General features: G+C 38.3%; 1 protein-coding gene across 1 annotated transcript; it reads right to left on the bottom strand.

Moving 5' to 3' along the window:
• Positions 1–1,469: 1,469 nt before the first annotated feature.
• LOC127648602 (TOX high mobility group box family member 4-A-like) lies at positions 1,470–18,129 on the bottom strand. The gene is made up of 9 exons (XM_052133270.1): positions 17,465–18,129; positions 17,187–17,252; positions 15,421–15,726; positions 14,992–15,246; positions 10,861–11,211; positions 4,616–4,696; positions 3,799–4,527; positions 3,132–3,271; positions 1,470–3,004 (listed from the first exon to the last, which is right to left on the bottom strand). Exons 1-9 carry the CDS (start codon positions 17,567–17,569, stop codon positions 2,947–2,949), a joined length of 2,091 nt encoding a protein of 696 aa, XP_051989230.1. The 5' UTR covers positions 17,570–18,129; the 3' UTR covers positions 1,470–2,946.
• Positions 18,130–18,405: the final 276 nt, after the last annotated feature.

Below are 18,405 nucleotides of genomic sequence, written 5' to 3'. Positions count from 1 at the left end.
GCAACTCGTTCAGACTGACATGGTGCTTCACATTTTTTTATTAAACTTCAACATGTTATCAAAAATTGTCCCTAAATACTTGTATTCCTCTACTACATTCACCTGTCACCATTAATAATCACAGATTGAAGTGAAAGTGTTGTCTTACTGAAATTGAAACCATCTCTTTAGTCTTTGAGACATTCAAGTCTAGTTTCATACTATTACACCAAGATATAAATCTGTGTAGAGCCGGACCATAATCCTGGTCTGAATGTGAAAGCAAGGAAAGAAGAACAGTATCACCCACATATTTTACCAGATAACTGTTACCTTGTAAACTCTGACAATCATTAGTGTACAATATAAAAAAAGATTGGAGAAAGTACACAACCTTGTGGTGAACCTATAGAAGTGTTTAATGTATTTAATGTGTGATAAAAAACCCTTTAACCCTAACCCTTTGTTGCCTTTCTGTTAATAATCCATGACACTAAACCATGATTAAAATTAAACTGACTGATATGTTTTTTCCCTAAAATAATAGGTTGCAGAATGTTAAATGCTGACGAGAATCCACAAACAAAAGCCGCGCAAACATCTCGCTTTTTTCCAGATGTTGATAAAGAGTATTTAACAGAAACAGTTTTGCCACGCCTCTTCCAGCACCATATGCAAACTCCAGCGGATCTAAAGCAGAACTAGTAACTGTCATCATTTGCTTTTTTATTTCTTTTTCAAAAGCCTTCATGACCAAAGAGGTCAAGACAATTGGACGATAGTCATTAAAATAATCTGGCTTTGCTATTATAGGTATTGGAAAAATAGTTGAGCTTTTCCACAGATCAGGTACAAACCCTAGATCTAAGGAAGACTGACAAAGTAAATGGAGAGCTCCACTAAGTTGTTCAGCAGTGATTCAGTGTTCTACCACATATAACATCCGGACCTGGGGCCTTATTAAGCGGTGTGACATTCAACTGTCTCGATATATTAAAAGGATTCAGTTTAAAATGATTAGAAATTCTCTGTCTTTACCATCTCATCAACTGTAGCAAACGTATCTAAACAGGCACAAAAATGAATTAAACTCATTAGATAAAATCACTGTCATAGTTTTCCATTAGAGTATGCTGATTCCATACCAGTGTTTTCACTGCAGCCATACTCTTAATTCCCTTCCAGGCAGCTCTAAGATTACCTAGCATAAGCACAACCTCAATCTTATTTTTATAATTGCTTTTAGCGATTTTTGTTGCCTTTTTGACTTCCCTATTTATGTTTTTTCTCCTCATTAGTCCCTGAGAGAAATACTCTCATCTTAATATTCAATATAGCCTACTCTTTAACTCATTCGTTACCCAAGGTTTATTATTAGGATACAAAGTAATCTGTAATAGGAATAACAGAATCAACACAGAATGTGATATAGTTAGAAAGTTATCACTTGTTCATTCAAACCAAAACATGTATACAAAAACATACTCCAATCTGTGCAATCAAAACAACCCTTTAAAACCTCAATATTAGAGGGGGTCCAGTCTTTAACATACCGTAATTCTCTCTTCTCTTGCTTTATAATGGGAGTATACACAGAAGACAGCAAAATTATATTATGATCAGCTGAACCAAGAGTAGGTAAGACAGAGACCTGTAAGCTCCCGTAATCGGACCATAACATCTATCCAAAATTGTATCAGCGCTTGTAGCGCATGTAACATATTGGTAATTTTAAATGTTTGTCCATAATATAATGGTTAAAATCACCCAAAATAAATGTAGGTGCATCTGGGCATAAATTGTCCAGTTTATCTAGGGTATTTTAACCATTTCCAATGCCACGTCAACATTAGCACGTGGATGTATATATACACTGCAATAAAAAAATGTAACTCGCGACTCCCAGGGGTGGTAGTCAGCATCAATACTCGCTGAGCTACCCAGGCCCCACCACAGTCCACAATCTTAAACTAAAATCAGGGAGCCAAATTTTTTTTTTTTTCAATCATTGACTTCAGAACTACATCATGATTCAGTTAACAATGTGCCACTATTGACCTCAGTAGTACTACTGAGGTGCATACATTTGTGTAAAAATTGTTTCTTTAAAACACAAAGTTTGTCAGCACACAAACTTATGAAACAACCCACTTTGGCTGACCTTTATTAATACTTGAGTAATTTCATAACATCATTAAAAAGGTCAGCATTTTTTATTTTTTAAATAAGGCAAAAATATTCTACATGAGAGCACTTCAGGGCACTGATCTAAGACACTCTTTATGACATGTGAAATTACATTAAACATACAAAATATAATAAAAAGGTTTGAGTTTCACTCTTCATAATCATCATCAAAATTACTGCATTTGAAAATAATACAATATGCAAAATTTGTTCACTTTAACACAAATACTGATAACATAATGAAAAAATAATCCACGGGACCAAAAATAGAGTGAAAAACTACAAGGTTCAAAATAAAGTACAATAGTAACTGTAGGTCATCCTCTGATAGTTTCAATGGGGAAAACAAACACTAGTCAAAGTATGTCACCATACCTTCAGCCAAAATAAGCCTTGGCTGCTTTGAATAACTAGTTGAACAGATGAAACAAATACACTTTATTTCCTTTTATAACAATAAGTGATGCAATTAAAATTTTCACTGTTTACCATTTATTACAAAACACCTAATCTTGACTCATAAATCCAGTAAAACTATACTGTTATTGGGACACTTCATTCAAAAATGAAAATTCTGTCATCATTTACTCACCATCATGCTGTTCCAATGGTGTCAATGGTGACAGAGGCTTCTTTTCATGGAAAGAAAAAGTCAAGTCAAGCAGGTTTGGGAAAAACAAATGATGTAAATGATTACAGAATATTTTTTTTTGTGACCTGTCCCTTAACTAATAAAAGACACATTCAGGTATATGAAAACCAAGAACTAGGAGGACTTCATTATTTGACAGTAGCTGAGTTCTGACTCTTGATTGAACACCAGGCCATGAAAATATCCCTGTTAAAAGAGTAAGCATTGTGATGGTAAGCATAGTGAATTTAAACATGTCCAAAAACAACCTAATAAAAACAGCCCCCCCCAAAATAAAAATAAAAATAAAAATAAATAAATAAATTTAACACACCTGCAGTGTGTGGCAACACACTCATTGCTGCAATATTCCTTATCCCAGTCTCGACTCTCCACAGCCGGGTTTGTGCATCCAGTACGGACACAGAGAGCAGAAGAGGTGGCTGAATGTGTGACACTTACCTCCATCTCCATCTGAAAAAAACAAAAAAACAGTGTGAAGACACATAGCTGGTGGTTGTCTCTGAACAATTATTTGCCATGTTTACTACTTGTGTTAATTCTTTTAAAATCTATTCCTGCACAATTTTTTGTAACAGGTTCTATTTTCAGACTGTAACCACCTCACCCAAAAATGTAAATGTGGTCATGTTTTACTCAACTCCATGTTGTTCCAAACACTTTCTTCCGTGGAACACAAAACATTTTAGGCAGAAATGTTGAGCCACCAGGGGCAGTGGTGGCTCAGTGGTTGAGGCTCAGGATTACTGACCAGAAGGTCAGGGGTTCAAGCCCCAGCACCACCAAGATGCCACTGTTGGGCCCTTGAGCAAGTAAGTAAGTCGCTTTGGATAAAAGCGTCTGCCAAATGCATAAATGTAAATGTAAATGTAGTTAACATTCTGCTTAACATCTCCCTGGAAGAAAGAAATTCATACGGCTTTGGAACATAATGAGGGTTATTTTTGGATGAACTATTCCTTTAATTATGGAAATAATACCTCTTCTGAGGCAAGCTCCTCCATCACAGCCTCGTTATCTCCTGTGACAAATTGCTCACTGGGTTGTTCCACCTGCACCTCAACAGGAGCAGAGATGGTGGATGAGAAGATAACAGGTTTGGCACTTGTTGCTGTAGTAACAATGATCGGTGAGGACAAGTCAGAGTGTAAAGAAGCGGGCACAATTTTGATCTGGAGAGGTGGGGGAGGCGTGTCCGTGACAACTACAGAAATTCCTGGCCCTCCACGGGGCTTGGCCTGAAGAGGGGGCGGTGCTTGAGTTTGTACCATCTGCTGCAGACGTGGGAGTGGAGGGGTGCCCTGCATCTGCAGTAGCGGTGGAGGCTGACGTCCAGCAGAAGCTGCAGCAACAACAGACGACTGTACAGCTTGGATTCCAGCTGGAATCACGGTCACCATGGAAGTAGGGATCTGATGGAGCTGAGCACCTCCCTCCAGCATTTGTTTGGAGATTATGATTTTAGTGAAGGTGTGTGCTGGGCTGGGGTTAGGGGTTGGAGGTTGGCTAATGGCCACAGGTAAAGACCCTGTGCGGGAACGGGTGCTGACTTGAGGCACGTTGAGGATAATATTGGATGTGCAGATGTTGGTAATAGTGTTCTGGTCAAGGTTAGGGATAAGCCGTACAGGGCGGGCAGGAGCAGCCAGAGCAGGACAGGGGGCAGATGGAGGAGTGGAAGGAGCAGTATCCTCCACATCAGGAGAAGGCTGGATGAGAAACAATAAAAATAAGAGAGCAAATAAAATAAAACACCAAAGAGGAAGTAATATATTAATATAAACTAAATGCGCTCACGTTTGAGAGCTGATTTGCTCTGTAGGATGCCAATGCTTTCAGATACTCTTTCTTAGCAGTGTCTGTTTTCCTCTTGTAAACCTGCAAAAGTTAAAACACAGCTATTAAAACCTCCAATACATACACATTACATGCATGTAAATAAATATAGCATTTTTATAATCAGGGACTAAAAACTAAATGTTTTCCATTTTGGTAAGTTCTCAGCAGAAACTGATTTTTGTTTGTTTTTTGTTTAGGTTAAAATGTTCAGCAGCAACTTTCCAAATATTAACCAGTTAGAATAAAATAAAATAATAATAATAAAATAATAACAGTTAATAACATTCTTTTTAAAATGACAGAACTCTGTGTTAAGGGTGAGTGATATACCAGTGTCCTGGCAGATTCAGCCATCGAAGCTCAGTGGAGTCAAAGATTTCTCAGAGGGGCAAAGTTCTGATTCCAAAAATAGCGAATTACAAAGTAACAGAGTGGTCCATCGAGCATCTAAACTTGCACTATAGAACGGGCATTTTTATACATTTTCTGATCCCCCTTATCTCTTTGAGTGATGGCCTCTTCAACCAATAAAATCATCTTATGCCTCCCTAGATTCATCTTCTCAATCTCCCTTCTAACTGGTCGCCCAGAAAGCATGACTATTTCATTTTATATGCAAAAAAAAAAAAAATACTGTAATCACTTCATATATTTACATAGTTTATATTGACTAGTAATCATAATTTTCTGTATTAATTTGATTAGTATATTAAATTATTTCCCCTTTTACAGTCGTTGGTTACACAAAACATTTCTGTAAGAAAGAAATGTGTGCACACCCACGTACAGGTTCCATAGAATTTCTAGCACTAATTAAAGCATATATCTTCTGCCTCTGTCGTGGTAGATTTCTTCAAAACAGCAAAAATTCTGATTCCAAAATGTTTTATTCGTACCACCCAACTGAGGGAGAAGTTCCTGTCTTCTGTCCCCCTTACTTTATGACAGGCTTATATAGGATATACTTATGTATAGTTCCTTTGTTTATTAATATGTTACATGTGATTTTAAATGTGAAAATAAGGTTGCCTCATCCAAAATAAGCCATTTTATATTTTCCCATCTGTGGGATTAACAGCATAGAATCCCCAACAAGCATATTATTACAGTCGCCTATATAAAATCACTTATTTTCAATAAATGTATTCTTAATTTTAAATATATCACCCAAAAATATTTAAAATATAAATCTAAAATCAATTAAAAGCCTAAATCTCTCTCTCCTGCATGCACGCACAAACTGCGTGGGAGTGTTTGGACTAAATGTAACTTTATGCGGGCTAAATTATTTTTAAAATGTGCATGGATTTCACAAAGTAATGGCTAAATTTAAATCTGCATGCTGCCTTCCACAAGCAATAACTTCGGATGTAAACAGGGAACTTCAGAACGTTCTGATGAAACATAAGACTGCAAATCGACTCATTCATGTGGGGAAGAATGATATTCATAAAGAGCAGTCAGAACTCCTTAAGAAGGATTTCAAAGAACTTTTGTAACACTTAAAAGATTGAAAGTTCAAACATTCATCAGTGGACCACTTCCAGCAAGAGGAACAAACAGGTTTTCACGGTTGCTTGGGCTTAATACATGGCTGCAAAAAACCTGCAATATAAAAGGAGTGAACTTCATTGACAACTTCAATCTTTCCTGGAGTCAGAGGCAACTGTTTCGACAGGATGGCCACCACCCAAACAAACTTGGTTCAAGAGTGCTAAAGGACAATATCTACTTCACCCTCAATCATCCTTCTGCAGTGTGTGCCAATCCACTCAATCTGAATGGCACACACACACCTGGACACAGTATGAATGACCACAGGACTTCACTTCAGCACCTGAATGGACATGCAGTTGACAAATCACACAAGGACAATGATAACACCACTCAGCCACAACAATTTCTGCTCACGGACACAATCTCATCTGAGCCCTGCCCACAAAGTTCGCCACAGACAGACTGTGACATATTAGAACTGCTCCAAGATTCAGCACCCAAGGACGACTTTCTGGAAAACACCCAGGGAAACCAGGACAGCATATTACAGCCTCCGATAACACCAGAGCAACAGCCCTTCTCACCAGACACTTTATTCCTCTCTCCAGCATCTCCACATCTGTGCTTCTCAGAGAAAATGGAAGAACTGGTGTATGCTGGAACCAAACTATCCCACTCTTTTGCTGCAAGCCCCCAGATATCAAGCAAAAAACGTCAGGACCCTCAACCACCTGCGGGCCCAGCTCGCCCTCCCCCTATGAGAGCTCTTCGACCTCTGCCACAACGCCAGGGCTCACACCCTCCTCCATCTGCTCGAGGTGAACCAAAAACAACTGATACCAGCTCTCAGTGATATGTGTCGGGTCCCCGCTATGATAACAGTAACTTTCTCAAATGTTTACAAAACAAGCTGGAACCCAGTGTGCCTGTATCTTTCTCTATTGCTGTTCGATTACATGATAGAAAGTCTAAGGCCTTCAAAAGCCGTTCAGCAAACCAATCTAATCTGGTGCCTATTACACGCCAAACTAAGATTGCTGTGGGGACAAAAACTGTTAAGTTAGCACTTTTAAACATCCGCTCACTTAAAAATAAATCAATTCTAGTCAACGACTTAATAAGCACATACAACCTGGATTTTATGTTTCTAAATGAAACTTGGCTAGAAGACAGCTGTAGTGCAACAGTCCTTAATGAAACATCCCCTCCTAACTTTACTTTTTTGAGTGTCTGCAGAGAAGGTAGGAGAGGTGGGGGTTTAGCTGCTCTTTTTAAAGATGTCTATCAATGTAAGCAAATATAATTTGGGAATTACCCGTCTTTCGAATATCTGGGTAGTGTGTTAAAAGGTGCTCCACGTATTTTACTTATCATTATTTACAGGCCTCCAAAATACTCTCCAGTCTTTGCTGAGGACTTTACAGAACTGTTATCAACAATTACCTCAGAGTTTGACTGTTTTGCCATGCTGGAGACTTTAACATTCACATAGATAATGCAGAAACCAACATGACAAAAGAAATCAAAACTGTTTTAAAAACTTTTGATCTGACCCACACACAATCATGGACACACTCTAGATTTACTTATCAGTAAGGGTCTAAACATTTCATCGATTGTTATTAAGGATGTAGCACTGTCTGATCATTTCTGTATTTTCTTTGATATATTGATCTCTCCTGCCATTGAAGCTAGATCTGTGTCCGTCAAGAAGAGATGCTTAAATGAGAACACTAGTGTACTATTTATGAAGGCTATATCTTTAACACCAAGTATATCTGCTGACTCTGTTGATTTTCTCCTTGATTCTTTTAACTCAAAAGTTAAAAGTGTAATTGATGATATTGCTCCTGTGAAAGTCAGGAAGAAGAGTGGCAGACAAAAAAAGCACCTTGGAGAAACTCAACAGCAGTGCAAAATATGAAAAGACAATGCAGAAAAGCAGAGCGCATGTGGCGGAAGACAAAAAGTCCATTATAACATCTACAAAGACAGCATCCATGCTTTTAATATGGAACTAGGCAAAGCTAGACAGACTTTCTTCTCGAATATTATAAACAACAACTTAAACAACACACGCACTCTTTTTGCGACTGTAGAGAGACTGACAACCCCCCCAAGCCAGATTCCCAGTGAAATGCTCTCAGACAGCAAGTGCAATGAGTTTGCTTCTTTCTTCTCTGAAAAAATCAATAATATCAGAAAGGTGATCAGCACATCCTTGAGTTGTGCTGGGGTCAGACAAATCAAACCACAACCTGAGAAAGTAGTTACTATGTCTGATTTCAAAGAAATTGATGGCAAAATTTTGGAAGAAACCGTACAGCCCCTTAAAACATCAACCTAAGCCCTTGATGCACTTCCCACATCTTTTTTCAAAAGTGTGTTCAACTGTTTAGAAGCAGATCTCCTAGAAGTGATAAACTCCTCACTTCTCTCTGGGAGTTTTCCAAACTCCCTGAAAACTGCAGTTGTCAAGCCCCTCTTGAAAAAGAGCAATCTGGATAAGACCATATTAAGCAACTATAGACCGATCTCAAATCTTCCTTTCATAGGCAAGATCATTGAAAAAGTTGTCTCCAATCAGCTGAACAAATTCTTGAACTCAAATGGATACTTTGACAATTTTCAATCTGGTTTCCGATCGCATCACAGCACAGAGACAGCGCTCATAAAGATAATAAACGATATTCGCTTAAATACTGATACAGGCAAATTATCAGTACTGGTACTACTCGACCTCAGTGCTGCATTTGACACTGTCGATCACAACATACTTGTTGACAGGCTGGAAAACTGGGTGGGGCTATCTGGGATGGTCCTAAAATGGTTCAAGTCATACTTAGAAGGGAGAGGTTATTATGTGAGTATAGGAGACCATAAGTCTGAGTGGACGTCCATGACATGCGGAGTCCCTCAAGGCTCAATTCTTGCGCCACTCCTGTTCAACATGTATATGCTCCCAATGAGCCAAATAATGAAAAAGAACCAAATTGCTTACCACAGCTATGCAGACGACACACAGGTCTACTTAGCCCTATCACCTAACGATTACAGCCCCATTGACTCCCTGTGCCAATGCATTGATAAAGTTAACAGTTGGATGTGCCAAAACTTTCTTCAGTTAAACAAAGACAAAACTGAAGTCATTGCGTTTGGAAACAAAGATGAAGTTCTCAAGGTGAATGCATACCTTGACGCTAGGGTCAAACAACTAAAAATCAAGTCAGGAATCTTGGTGTGTCTCTAGAGTCAGACCTTAGTTTCAGTAGTCATGTCAAAGCAATAACTAAATCAGCATACTATCATCTGAAAAATATTGTAAGAATTAGATGCTTTGTTTCCAGTCAAGACCTGGAGAAACTTGTGCATGCTTTCATCACCAGCAGGGTGGATTATTGTAATGGACTCCTCACTGGCCTTCCCAAAAAGACCATAAGACAGTTGCAGCTCATACTGAACGCTGCTGCCAGGATTCTAAGCAGAACCAGAAAACTTGAACATATCACACCAGTCCTCAGGTCTTTACACTGGCTCCCAGTTACATTTAGGATTGATTTTGGTATTATTACTGGTATATAAATCACTCAATAAGCTAGGACCTCAATATATTGCAGATATGCTCACTGAATATAAACCCAACAGATCACTCAGACCATTAGGATCACAGCTAGAAATACCAAGGGTTCACTCTAAGCAAGGAGAGTCTGCTTTTAGCTTTTATGCCAGCCGCAGCTGGAACCAGCTTCCAGAAGAGATCAGATGTGCTCCTACAGTAGTCACATTCAAATCCAGACTCAAAACACATCTGTTTAGCTGTGCATTTACTGAATGAGCACTGTGCCACTGTGTGTACTGTATTTTATTTTATTTTATATTCTAAACTGTTTCAATTCTTGTTTTTTTTTTTTATTCTTATTTTAATGTCTTCTATGTAAAGCACTTTGAATTACCATTGTGTATGAAATGTACTATATAAATAAACTTGCCTTGCCTAAATAAAAAAATATATATACACTGGATGGATCATTTTATTTTAATTACAGATCTCCATCTCAGTTAAAACCTAGCAGCATCAAATCTGAATTAATGCATCACATATCTAACAATAATTCTAGCCCAAATTCAAAACTTTGGGCTATCAATCAATTACAAATATTCAAATTAATTACGTGCTATGATAATTTACAACAAATTGCAAATAATCACCAATTACTGCACTAGCACCCAAATTAATATAATTTAATTCATTATGTGGCAAACAAGTCATTGAATATAATTGGAACCGGTATATTTGAATACAAGCCTAATCACTGGCCTAAACTACACAACAAACATTTTGCAATCAATTTCGAGACTTTGGGGCTGTTCACACAGAGCACATTATTGTATTTTATCTATCTACACATAAATCAGATGGGCGTTTTTAGTTGTTGCACTAAAATCACGTTAACACGCATATTGTTTATGTCATGTGACTAAACTTTTGAAATAGTATTTTAGCTTTACGGTTTGGCCCCATTCACTTCCATTGTAAATGCTTGACTGTAACCCAGATTTTTGCTTTTTTTAAAGAAAAGGAGGGACCAGGGGAAATAAGTTTTTGTGGCAATCAATATTGCACCAAAAATGCTGTCAATTAAGCTTAACTTGTTTTGAACCTGGAATATTCCTTAAAACTGACCCGCCCAAGATTTACACTACACCTGTTTCTGCTCTTCCCCAAGGCTGTCCCACATGGAGGCCACTATCTTCGACACCTCTCCAAAAGTGGCATTGGGGTTCTGGCCTTTAATGGCTGCCTGGGTGTCTCTGAAGAACAGAGCGTAGGCCGACACTGGTTTCTGTGGTTCATTGGGATCTTTTTTCTTCTTCCCTTTCTTGGCTCCAATCGTCACCCCCATGTCTGCTACGGACCCAGCCACCATGGCTGGCTTACCACCCAACCTCCTCACCGCAACTGGAAGAGTGGAGGAGAGCTGTGTAGATCCCGTCAAATTGGGGATGTGCGATATGTTCGTAGGAGAGGCTGAGAAAGAGTCTACTAACATAGTTTTCTGAAACAGAAATCAGAAGAGGTTACAAGATTCAAGATTGACCAAGCTCTTAATAACAGAGATGAGAAGAGGTTACGTGATGCTCTGCGCACTTTGCTAGTCGTTTTATTATTATCGTGTCATAATCCGATGAGAGTCGATACACCTAGTTACATATTTGTTCTTTGAGGTAAACATGGCAAAGAAGTTAAAATCCTTGGGCTCTGGAGACATAAAAAGACACTTAAGCTGAAACCTCTGACTGGCCTGCAGACCAGGGACTCGATTTGGATGGTGCGGTGTGAGAGATTCAATGCAAACTGTCCAACATGTTTGTGATGCTGACGAAGGTTCTTGCTGACTTGGAGGATCTCGCTGTAATTTCTGTTTGTGTTGGTTCTGCCTAGTGGCTGGAATTTGTTTTGTGGAATAACACCTCTCCTTCAAGAAACTTTTGCATTGACGGAGGAACGCATTTGCACTGGGTTTCCTGGCCAGATTGAGAGTGGATGCTGGGGATGGCTGCAAAATATCTACATGCCCACACAAAGGGCATGGGTTCGATTGGTGCACTAATGTTGGAAGGTGGTCTATATAATCTTGTTTTTGACACAAAATTGATTTTGTCTATTATGTAAAAATGTCAAATGTTAATATGAGTGGGTTATCTTTCTCCACATGGAATGTGAATGGGTTGGGGCACCCCATAAAAAGAAGGAAGGTTATTTATTTTATTAAGCATAAGAAATTTGATGTTGTTTCTTCAAGAAATGCATCATTCACTGTAGGAATCTGAAAAAATTGGGAAGATATGGGGTGGGCATTTTTTTAGGGCTGCCTCAAGTAAGAGAAGGGGTGTCATTACACTGATAAGTAAACATCTACAATTCAAATCACTCAAACAGATTAAAGATAAATTAGGGAGAATCATTATTGTTTTAGCAAAAATTCAGGGGTGAAGGTTGGTTTTGGCTAATATTTACGCACCTAACATTGATGATCAGGGCTTTTTTATTGATCTTGAAGGGATGTTGCAAGCCGCTGGCACCCCTCATGATATAATATTGGGAGGAGACTTTAATCTTTTGATGGACTCGGTCCTTGATCATAGATTTAAAGACTGAAACCAATGTCTATATGGAGACCAACTGGTCCTCAGTATCTTCTGTAGGCATGGCTTGGGAGGTGCTTAAGGCGGTTCTTGGGGGTCAGATGAGTATGCCTCATTTACCAAAAGATCCAAAGCACGAGAACTTGTGGAGTTGGAAGGGAATATTAAAAGTGCAGAGGCAGAGCTGAAGCACTGAATGTCATCTGATGGGCTCAATGAATTGACCCGATTGAAATACAGATATAAAAATATTTTGCCGCGGAAAGTGGAGTTTTGGTTATTCAGAGCAAGACGTATTTTGAGTCAGGGGACAAAGCAGGGAAACTTTTGGCTAGATGTATAAAGTATAGAGTCTTTTTCTACCACTCCCTCAGTGGTGGTGAAATTTAATTTTTCTATCTTGATCTCTATCGTTACATGTCTTCGGCTACTGATGAAGATATTAGAAAATTTGTGGAACCATTTAACTCCCTAAATTGACGACTGAGCAAAAAAAAAATCTCTTGATTCGGAGGTAACCTTGAAGGAGCTTAACGAGGTAATTAAGGCCTTACCTACAGGCAAGGATCCAAGGCCAGATGGTTTTTCTGCTGAATTTTTTTAGATCTCATGCTACAGAACTGGCTCCACTTTTGTTAGAAGTTCATACAGAATCATTAAAGAATGGAAAGCTTCCTCCAACCATGACACAAGCCCGGACCAGTCTGATTCTTAAAAAGGACAAAGATCCAAGTGAGTGTAAAAGTTACAGTCCAATTTCTCTGCTCCAGATAGATGTAAATATAAAGTTATGATATCTCATACATATAGATCAGGTGGGGTTTATCTGAGGCTGTAGCTCTTCTGATAACATTAGGCATTTCATCAATATCATGTGGTCAGTCGCAAATAATCAGACTCCGGTCACTGCCATCTCACTTGATGCCGAAAAGGCGTCTGATATGGTAGAATGGGATTATCCTTTTAAGATTTTGGAAATGTATGGGTTCGGGAGCACATTTATTTACTTTATAGACACCCTGTAATAGCAGTACAAACAAATTGATTAATTTCAGATTATTTTCCTCTGAATAGGGGCACTCAGCAGAGTTGCCCTCTTTCCCCATTATTGTTCTGTCTTGCACTGGAGACATTAGCAGCCAAATAAGAAAGGAGGATGATTTTCCAGGGGTGATGGCGGAAGGTGTGGCGCATAAGCTTCTGCTTAATGCAGATTATATTTTATTATTCGTCTCTGACCCTTCTAGGTCTATGCCTTGCCTCCACAGAATTATTCATTCCTTTTCAAAGTTCTCAGGATACAAAGTAAATTGGTCTAAATCAGAAGCTTTGGCTCTGACAGCGTACTGTCCAGTAACGGCCTTCCAGCCGGGCACCTTCCAGTGGCCCAAACAGGGCAATAAGTAGTTGGGTATTTTATTTCCAGCAACTTTGTATGAGTTCATTTTGATCCTGAATGAACTGTATTCCAAAATTCAACTACCTGATACAGTCACTCCCTATAGATGTCCCAAGCAATTTTCAAGCAATTTGATAGCATAGCGAAGTCCTTCATTTGGAATGGTAAACGTCCCAGACTACATTTCGACAAATTACATAGGCCGATTGACAAAGGTGGGCGAGGCCTACCAAAGATCTTGTTTTATTATTATTATGCATTTGGTCTCTGGCATTTGGCTGAAACCCAAATTATGTATCAACAAGTCCCCTTTCTGTTAGTCAGAGTGGATTGTGAGGGGGGTTACTACACTCAGAGTGTTGAGATCTTTTGAGAATTTGGTTCATCATTTTGGGATTCCCAGATCTCAGTTTTATAGGTATTTACAGCTGCGCCTATTTACAGCTGCGCCTACCCCTAAAGCGGCAGATACTTTGGGAGAGGTGTTTACCGCTTATAGAAAAGTTCATGAGGCATCAGTGTATTGCTCCCTGCTAATTTTCTGAGAGTCTGGGAGATGGAGCTTTAACTTCTATCAAGAGATTATGGGAGAAAGATCTGAATTTGGTATTGGAGGAAGGAGTGTGGACTACGATTCTAAAAAATGTCAAGTCTGCATCTAGAGATGCAAGGGTTCGCCTTATGCAATTTAAGATTTTACATATATTTTATTGGACCCCCTCTAGATTACATAGGCTTGATTTTAAAGACACAGCCCATGTTTTTTGGGGATGTTAAGATCCAAGGTTTTTGGTTAAAGTTTCAGAATTATTTTTATGACGTTTTGGGAACTCAAATTTTACTTTGCCCCAGACTTTGTAATTTGGGGGACAAATAAAGAAAAAATTGGGTTCTGACTAGCATGATGATTGGCAGACAAATTATTTTAAGGGGTTGGAATTCAGACGGCGCACCGCCATTTCCGGAGTGGTGTGCGGAGCTGGGAGTGGGTGGCGGCTTTTGAGGAGATGACAGAAAGAAGGCTGGGGGACTCTCGGGGAAGGGATGAGGAGAGGTTTATTTTAACTATTTATGTTTATTAAATATTTTATTTTTTTCTATTTTGTGTGTGTTATTTTATGTGACCACAGGGGTGTTCTTTGGGGTTGGTGTTTGGGGAGGGATATTAGTGAGGGTTAAAAGTTGATTCGGTGTGTATGTGTTGTATTTTAGTCCCTCGTGTTATTTTCTTTGAATCAATAAAAAATGTTAATTGCAACAAAAAAATTTATATATCAGAGATGAGACTCACTTGTCTGAAGTCTTCCATGTCTTCATCTTGCAATGACCGAGCAGGGGATGGCGTGGCAGACAGATGATGTTCAGGTGACTTTGACACACTGGATCCACCAACAAGGCTGAGCCCTAATTGAGCACCTAGATCTGAATGGTCTATTGTGGTGAGATGGTTGTGTCCTAAGAGACTGTGGTTCATGTCATTTAGTGGAACATCAATAGTTATGGAAGAGGAACTATTGAAATGAGAGCCAACAGAATGGCCGAGATCCTTTAAAAAACAAAAAAAAAACAAGACAGAAAGCACATTATCTAGTTTGCCAATTTACTCTTTACTCTGAACACAATCACATTAGCAGCAAATAAAATACACATTCTTGCATGTCTGAAATGCATCTGCACACAATAAATGTTATTGCTCATAGACTGAAAAAATTACACTTACCACACCCAGAGTTGAGCTCAACAGCGCACTTCCCCCTGGTTGGTTAATCACACCCAAACTCAGGTGCTCAATGCCCTGAGATGATGGATTTATGAAAGTTGAGGCAAAAGAGGGGTCGTTCCCACCCATCACAACATTACTTGCAAGACTGTTTCCAACACCAGGCAACTTTGAGCTCCCAGACTGTTTGGACATCTCTCCAAAATGGGCCTCCACATCTTCTATGGTGAGGGCTGAATCTGGATCCAAGGAGATGGGTGGGATTTCAAACTCTTCATCACCCAGACTAGGGGTATGGAACGTTTGCTACAGTGAGGAATGAGTAATACAGGAGAACATCAGTTGGCGACTGGGGATATGGCACCCAAAAATGAAAATTGTCTCATTATTTACTCACCTTCATGCCATCCCAGATGTTTATGACTTTCTTCTGCTGAACACAAACAAAGATTTTTATAAGAATATATAAGCTCTGTTGGTCCTTTTAATTCAAGTGAATGATAACCAGGTCCAAAAATAATCAAGGCAGCATAAAAGTAATCCATAAGACTCTAATGCTTAAATCCATGCCTTTACAGGCAATATAATCGGTGTGGGTGACAAACAGATCAATATTTCTGTCCTTTTTTACTATAAATACTCCTCCCTACCCAGTAGGTGGCAATATGCACAAAAACTGTGAATCACCAAAAACAAAAGAAGAATGTGAAAGTTAAGATTTATTAGTAAAAAATAACAATAATAAAAAAATAAAAATAGAATTAGTGTTGTCAAAAGTACTGGTACTTTGGTACCAAGTCGATACTAAAAAATAAATAAAAAGGTTTTTACCCATTACTGAGCACTGACTCTATCAGGTACCAGCTATATGTATGACTGACACATGAACGCTTTAAAATGCTCACATGCTTATTTTGAACACATGCTCAGTTACTCATTGTACACTGAAATAGACAATTCATCAAAATAAAATTGTGACAAGTCTCAGTGTGATTTATTAAATTGAAAAAATATGCTTCCGGCAAAAAACATACGTTATAATAAAAGCATGATAAAAAATCTTGATGCATGAAACTGAAGAAATTGAATACAAATATTTTACATATGTATAGTAAACTCTAATGTCTACAGTAATAATAATAATAATAATAATAATAATTAAAGTATAACAAACAAGACATAATACAAATAAAATTTTGGCAAAAAAAATGCAATGACATGTTGAAAAGTTCTATTTTCACTTGTTACAAGTTTTAAGAATTTACTGATTAGACACATTTTGATGATGAAATTAAAAAAGAAAAATCTGGAAAGTTCTGGAAAATAATAATAATTATTAAATTATAATTCTTACATAAATAACTAAACTGGTGTGTTCAATGGCACATTATCATATTTTTCCTGTGGTATCGAAACTGGATAATCAAGAACTATAAAATTTCACTGGTATAGGTACAGACTGCTGAAATAGTGCTTCTAACGACATGGTACGTATGGATCACTTTTATGCTGCATTTATGAGCTTTCTGGATCTTCAACGTTCTGCCCACTATTCACTTGCATTGTAAGGACCAACAGCGCTGAGATATTCTTCTAAAAATCTTTGTGTTCTGCAGAAGAAAATCACACATCTGGGATGCATTAGGGTGGGAATTTTCTTTTTTTTTTTTGGGACGAACTTTCCCTTTAATATCTATTCATGGCAGGAAGGTATTGCAAGTTTCAATATGTAGACCAGGCTGCTGTTTGACCAAAAGTAGCACTACCTCAGATGAAAGAAAATGATGACCAGGCCCACTGATCGGCAGGTATGAATCATTACCACCTGCAAACTGATAAACAAACAACAAAAAAAGGATATTATTATTCGAAAACTTAACGGTTCTGCTCAAAGGTACAGTAAATGACTAAATGCTTCACGTTGTGCATAATGATATCTGGTTCATAAATCAAAAGGAGCGGAATTCGTATGGACACATTTAAAAAAATAAATTACATAGTTGCATTAAAGGGAAGATGTTTTACTTCTAGACGTCAACTTTACCTTGTTCACAGATTCATGTGTACTGTAAGACGAGCTGTCCATGAACTCGGAATCACCATGCTGACCAGTTCCATCAGAGAGATCAGAGTAAAAATTCAGATCCATGAGGACAATCCGATAAATACTGTATACAACGTGAGTCTGTAGGTTTCACGTGATATCACAGGACCGACAGGCCACGAAATGACAGATGAGCGATTAAAAAATAAATAAATCAACATCCCTTGCACGGGGATTTAAGAAATTGCATTCACCAAAGAAAATTAACCACGATAAACGCGTTCTCAGTATCGTCCAGTGTGTAACCTGTAATCGATGCTTTCCTGAATTATTGCCAATAAACTTCATCAGCCCATTCAAAAGGCAGCCCGAGTATAATCAGATTTGTCAACAACTCATTTGAAGACGTTTATTAAACCTGGTAGCTGTGGACTCTCCAATTCAGCCAGCTAGCAAAAGCTAACGTGAACTGGCTAGTGCTAGTTTACCAATGTGTTGGAAATAAAACCAACAAAGCTTATCATGAATGAACTTCGTGGGAATAAAGCTCTAGTATTCGCTATCAATAATATCCAACTTCTGATTAAATAAGGCCAGAAAGTGTGTATCCTGTACGCATTTTTAAAATCGATTAAGAGTTTGCCTTGTTGCTCTCTCAAAGTCAGTTGCTGCCAGTGCTTCAAAATGGAACGATTTGATCGGTACTCTTCTACTTCAGTCTGTGTGCACAAACTCAAGTCTCTATAATCGCACTCGGATCATGCTTCGTTCTAGAGATGAGCGATATCACTTACTTTCTTTCCGATCCAATACAAGGACTTTAGTCCAAAATCGCCGATATCGATACCGATACCTCTATTAGATATAATTTTTACGAATTGTTTGTATCAAATTAATAACTTTATTATTACTTTATAACAGTAGCGCTAACTCGACCCGCC

The sequence above is a fragment of the Xyrauchen texanus genome, chromosome 9, assembly GCF_025860055.1.
Source record: "Xyrauchen texanus isolate HMW12.3.18 chromosome 9, RBS_HiC_50CHRs, whole genome shotgun sequence".
NCBI lineage: Eukaryota > Metazoa > Chordata > Actinopteri > Cypriniformes > Catostomidae > Xyrauchen > Xyrauchen texanus.
This window is presented reverse-complemented; position numbering and strand designations above follow the sequence as displayed.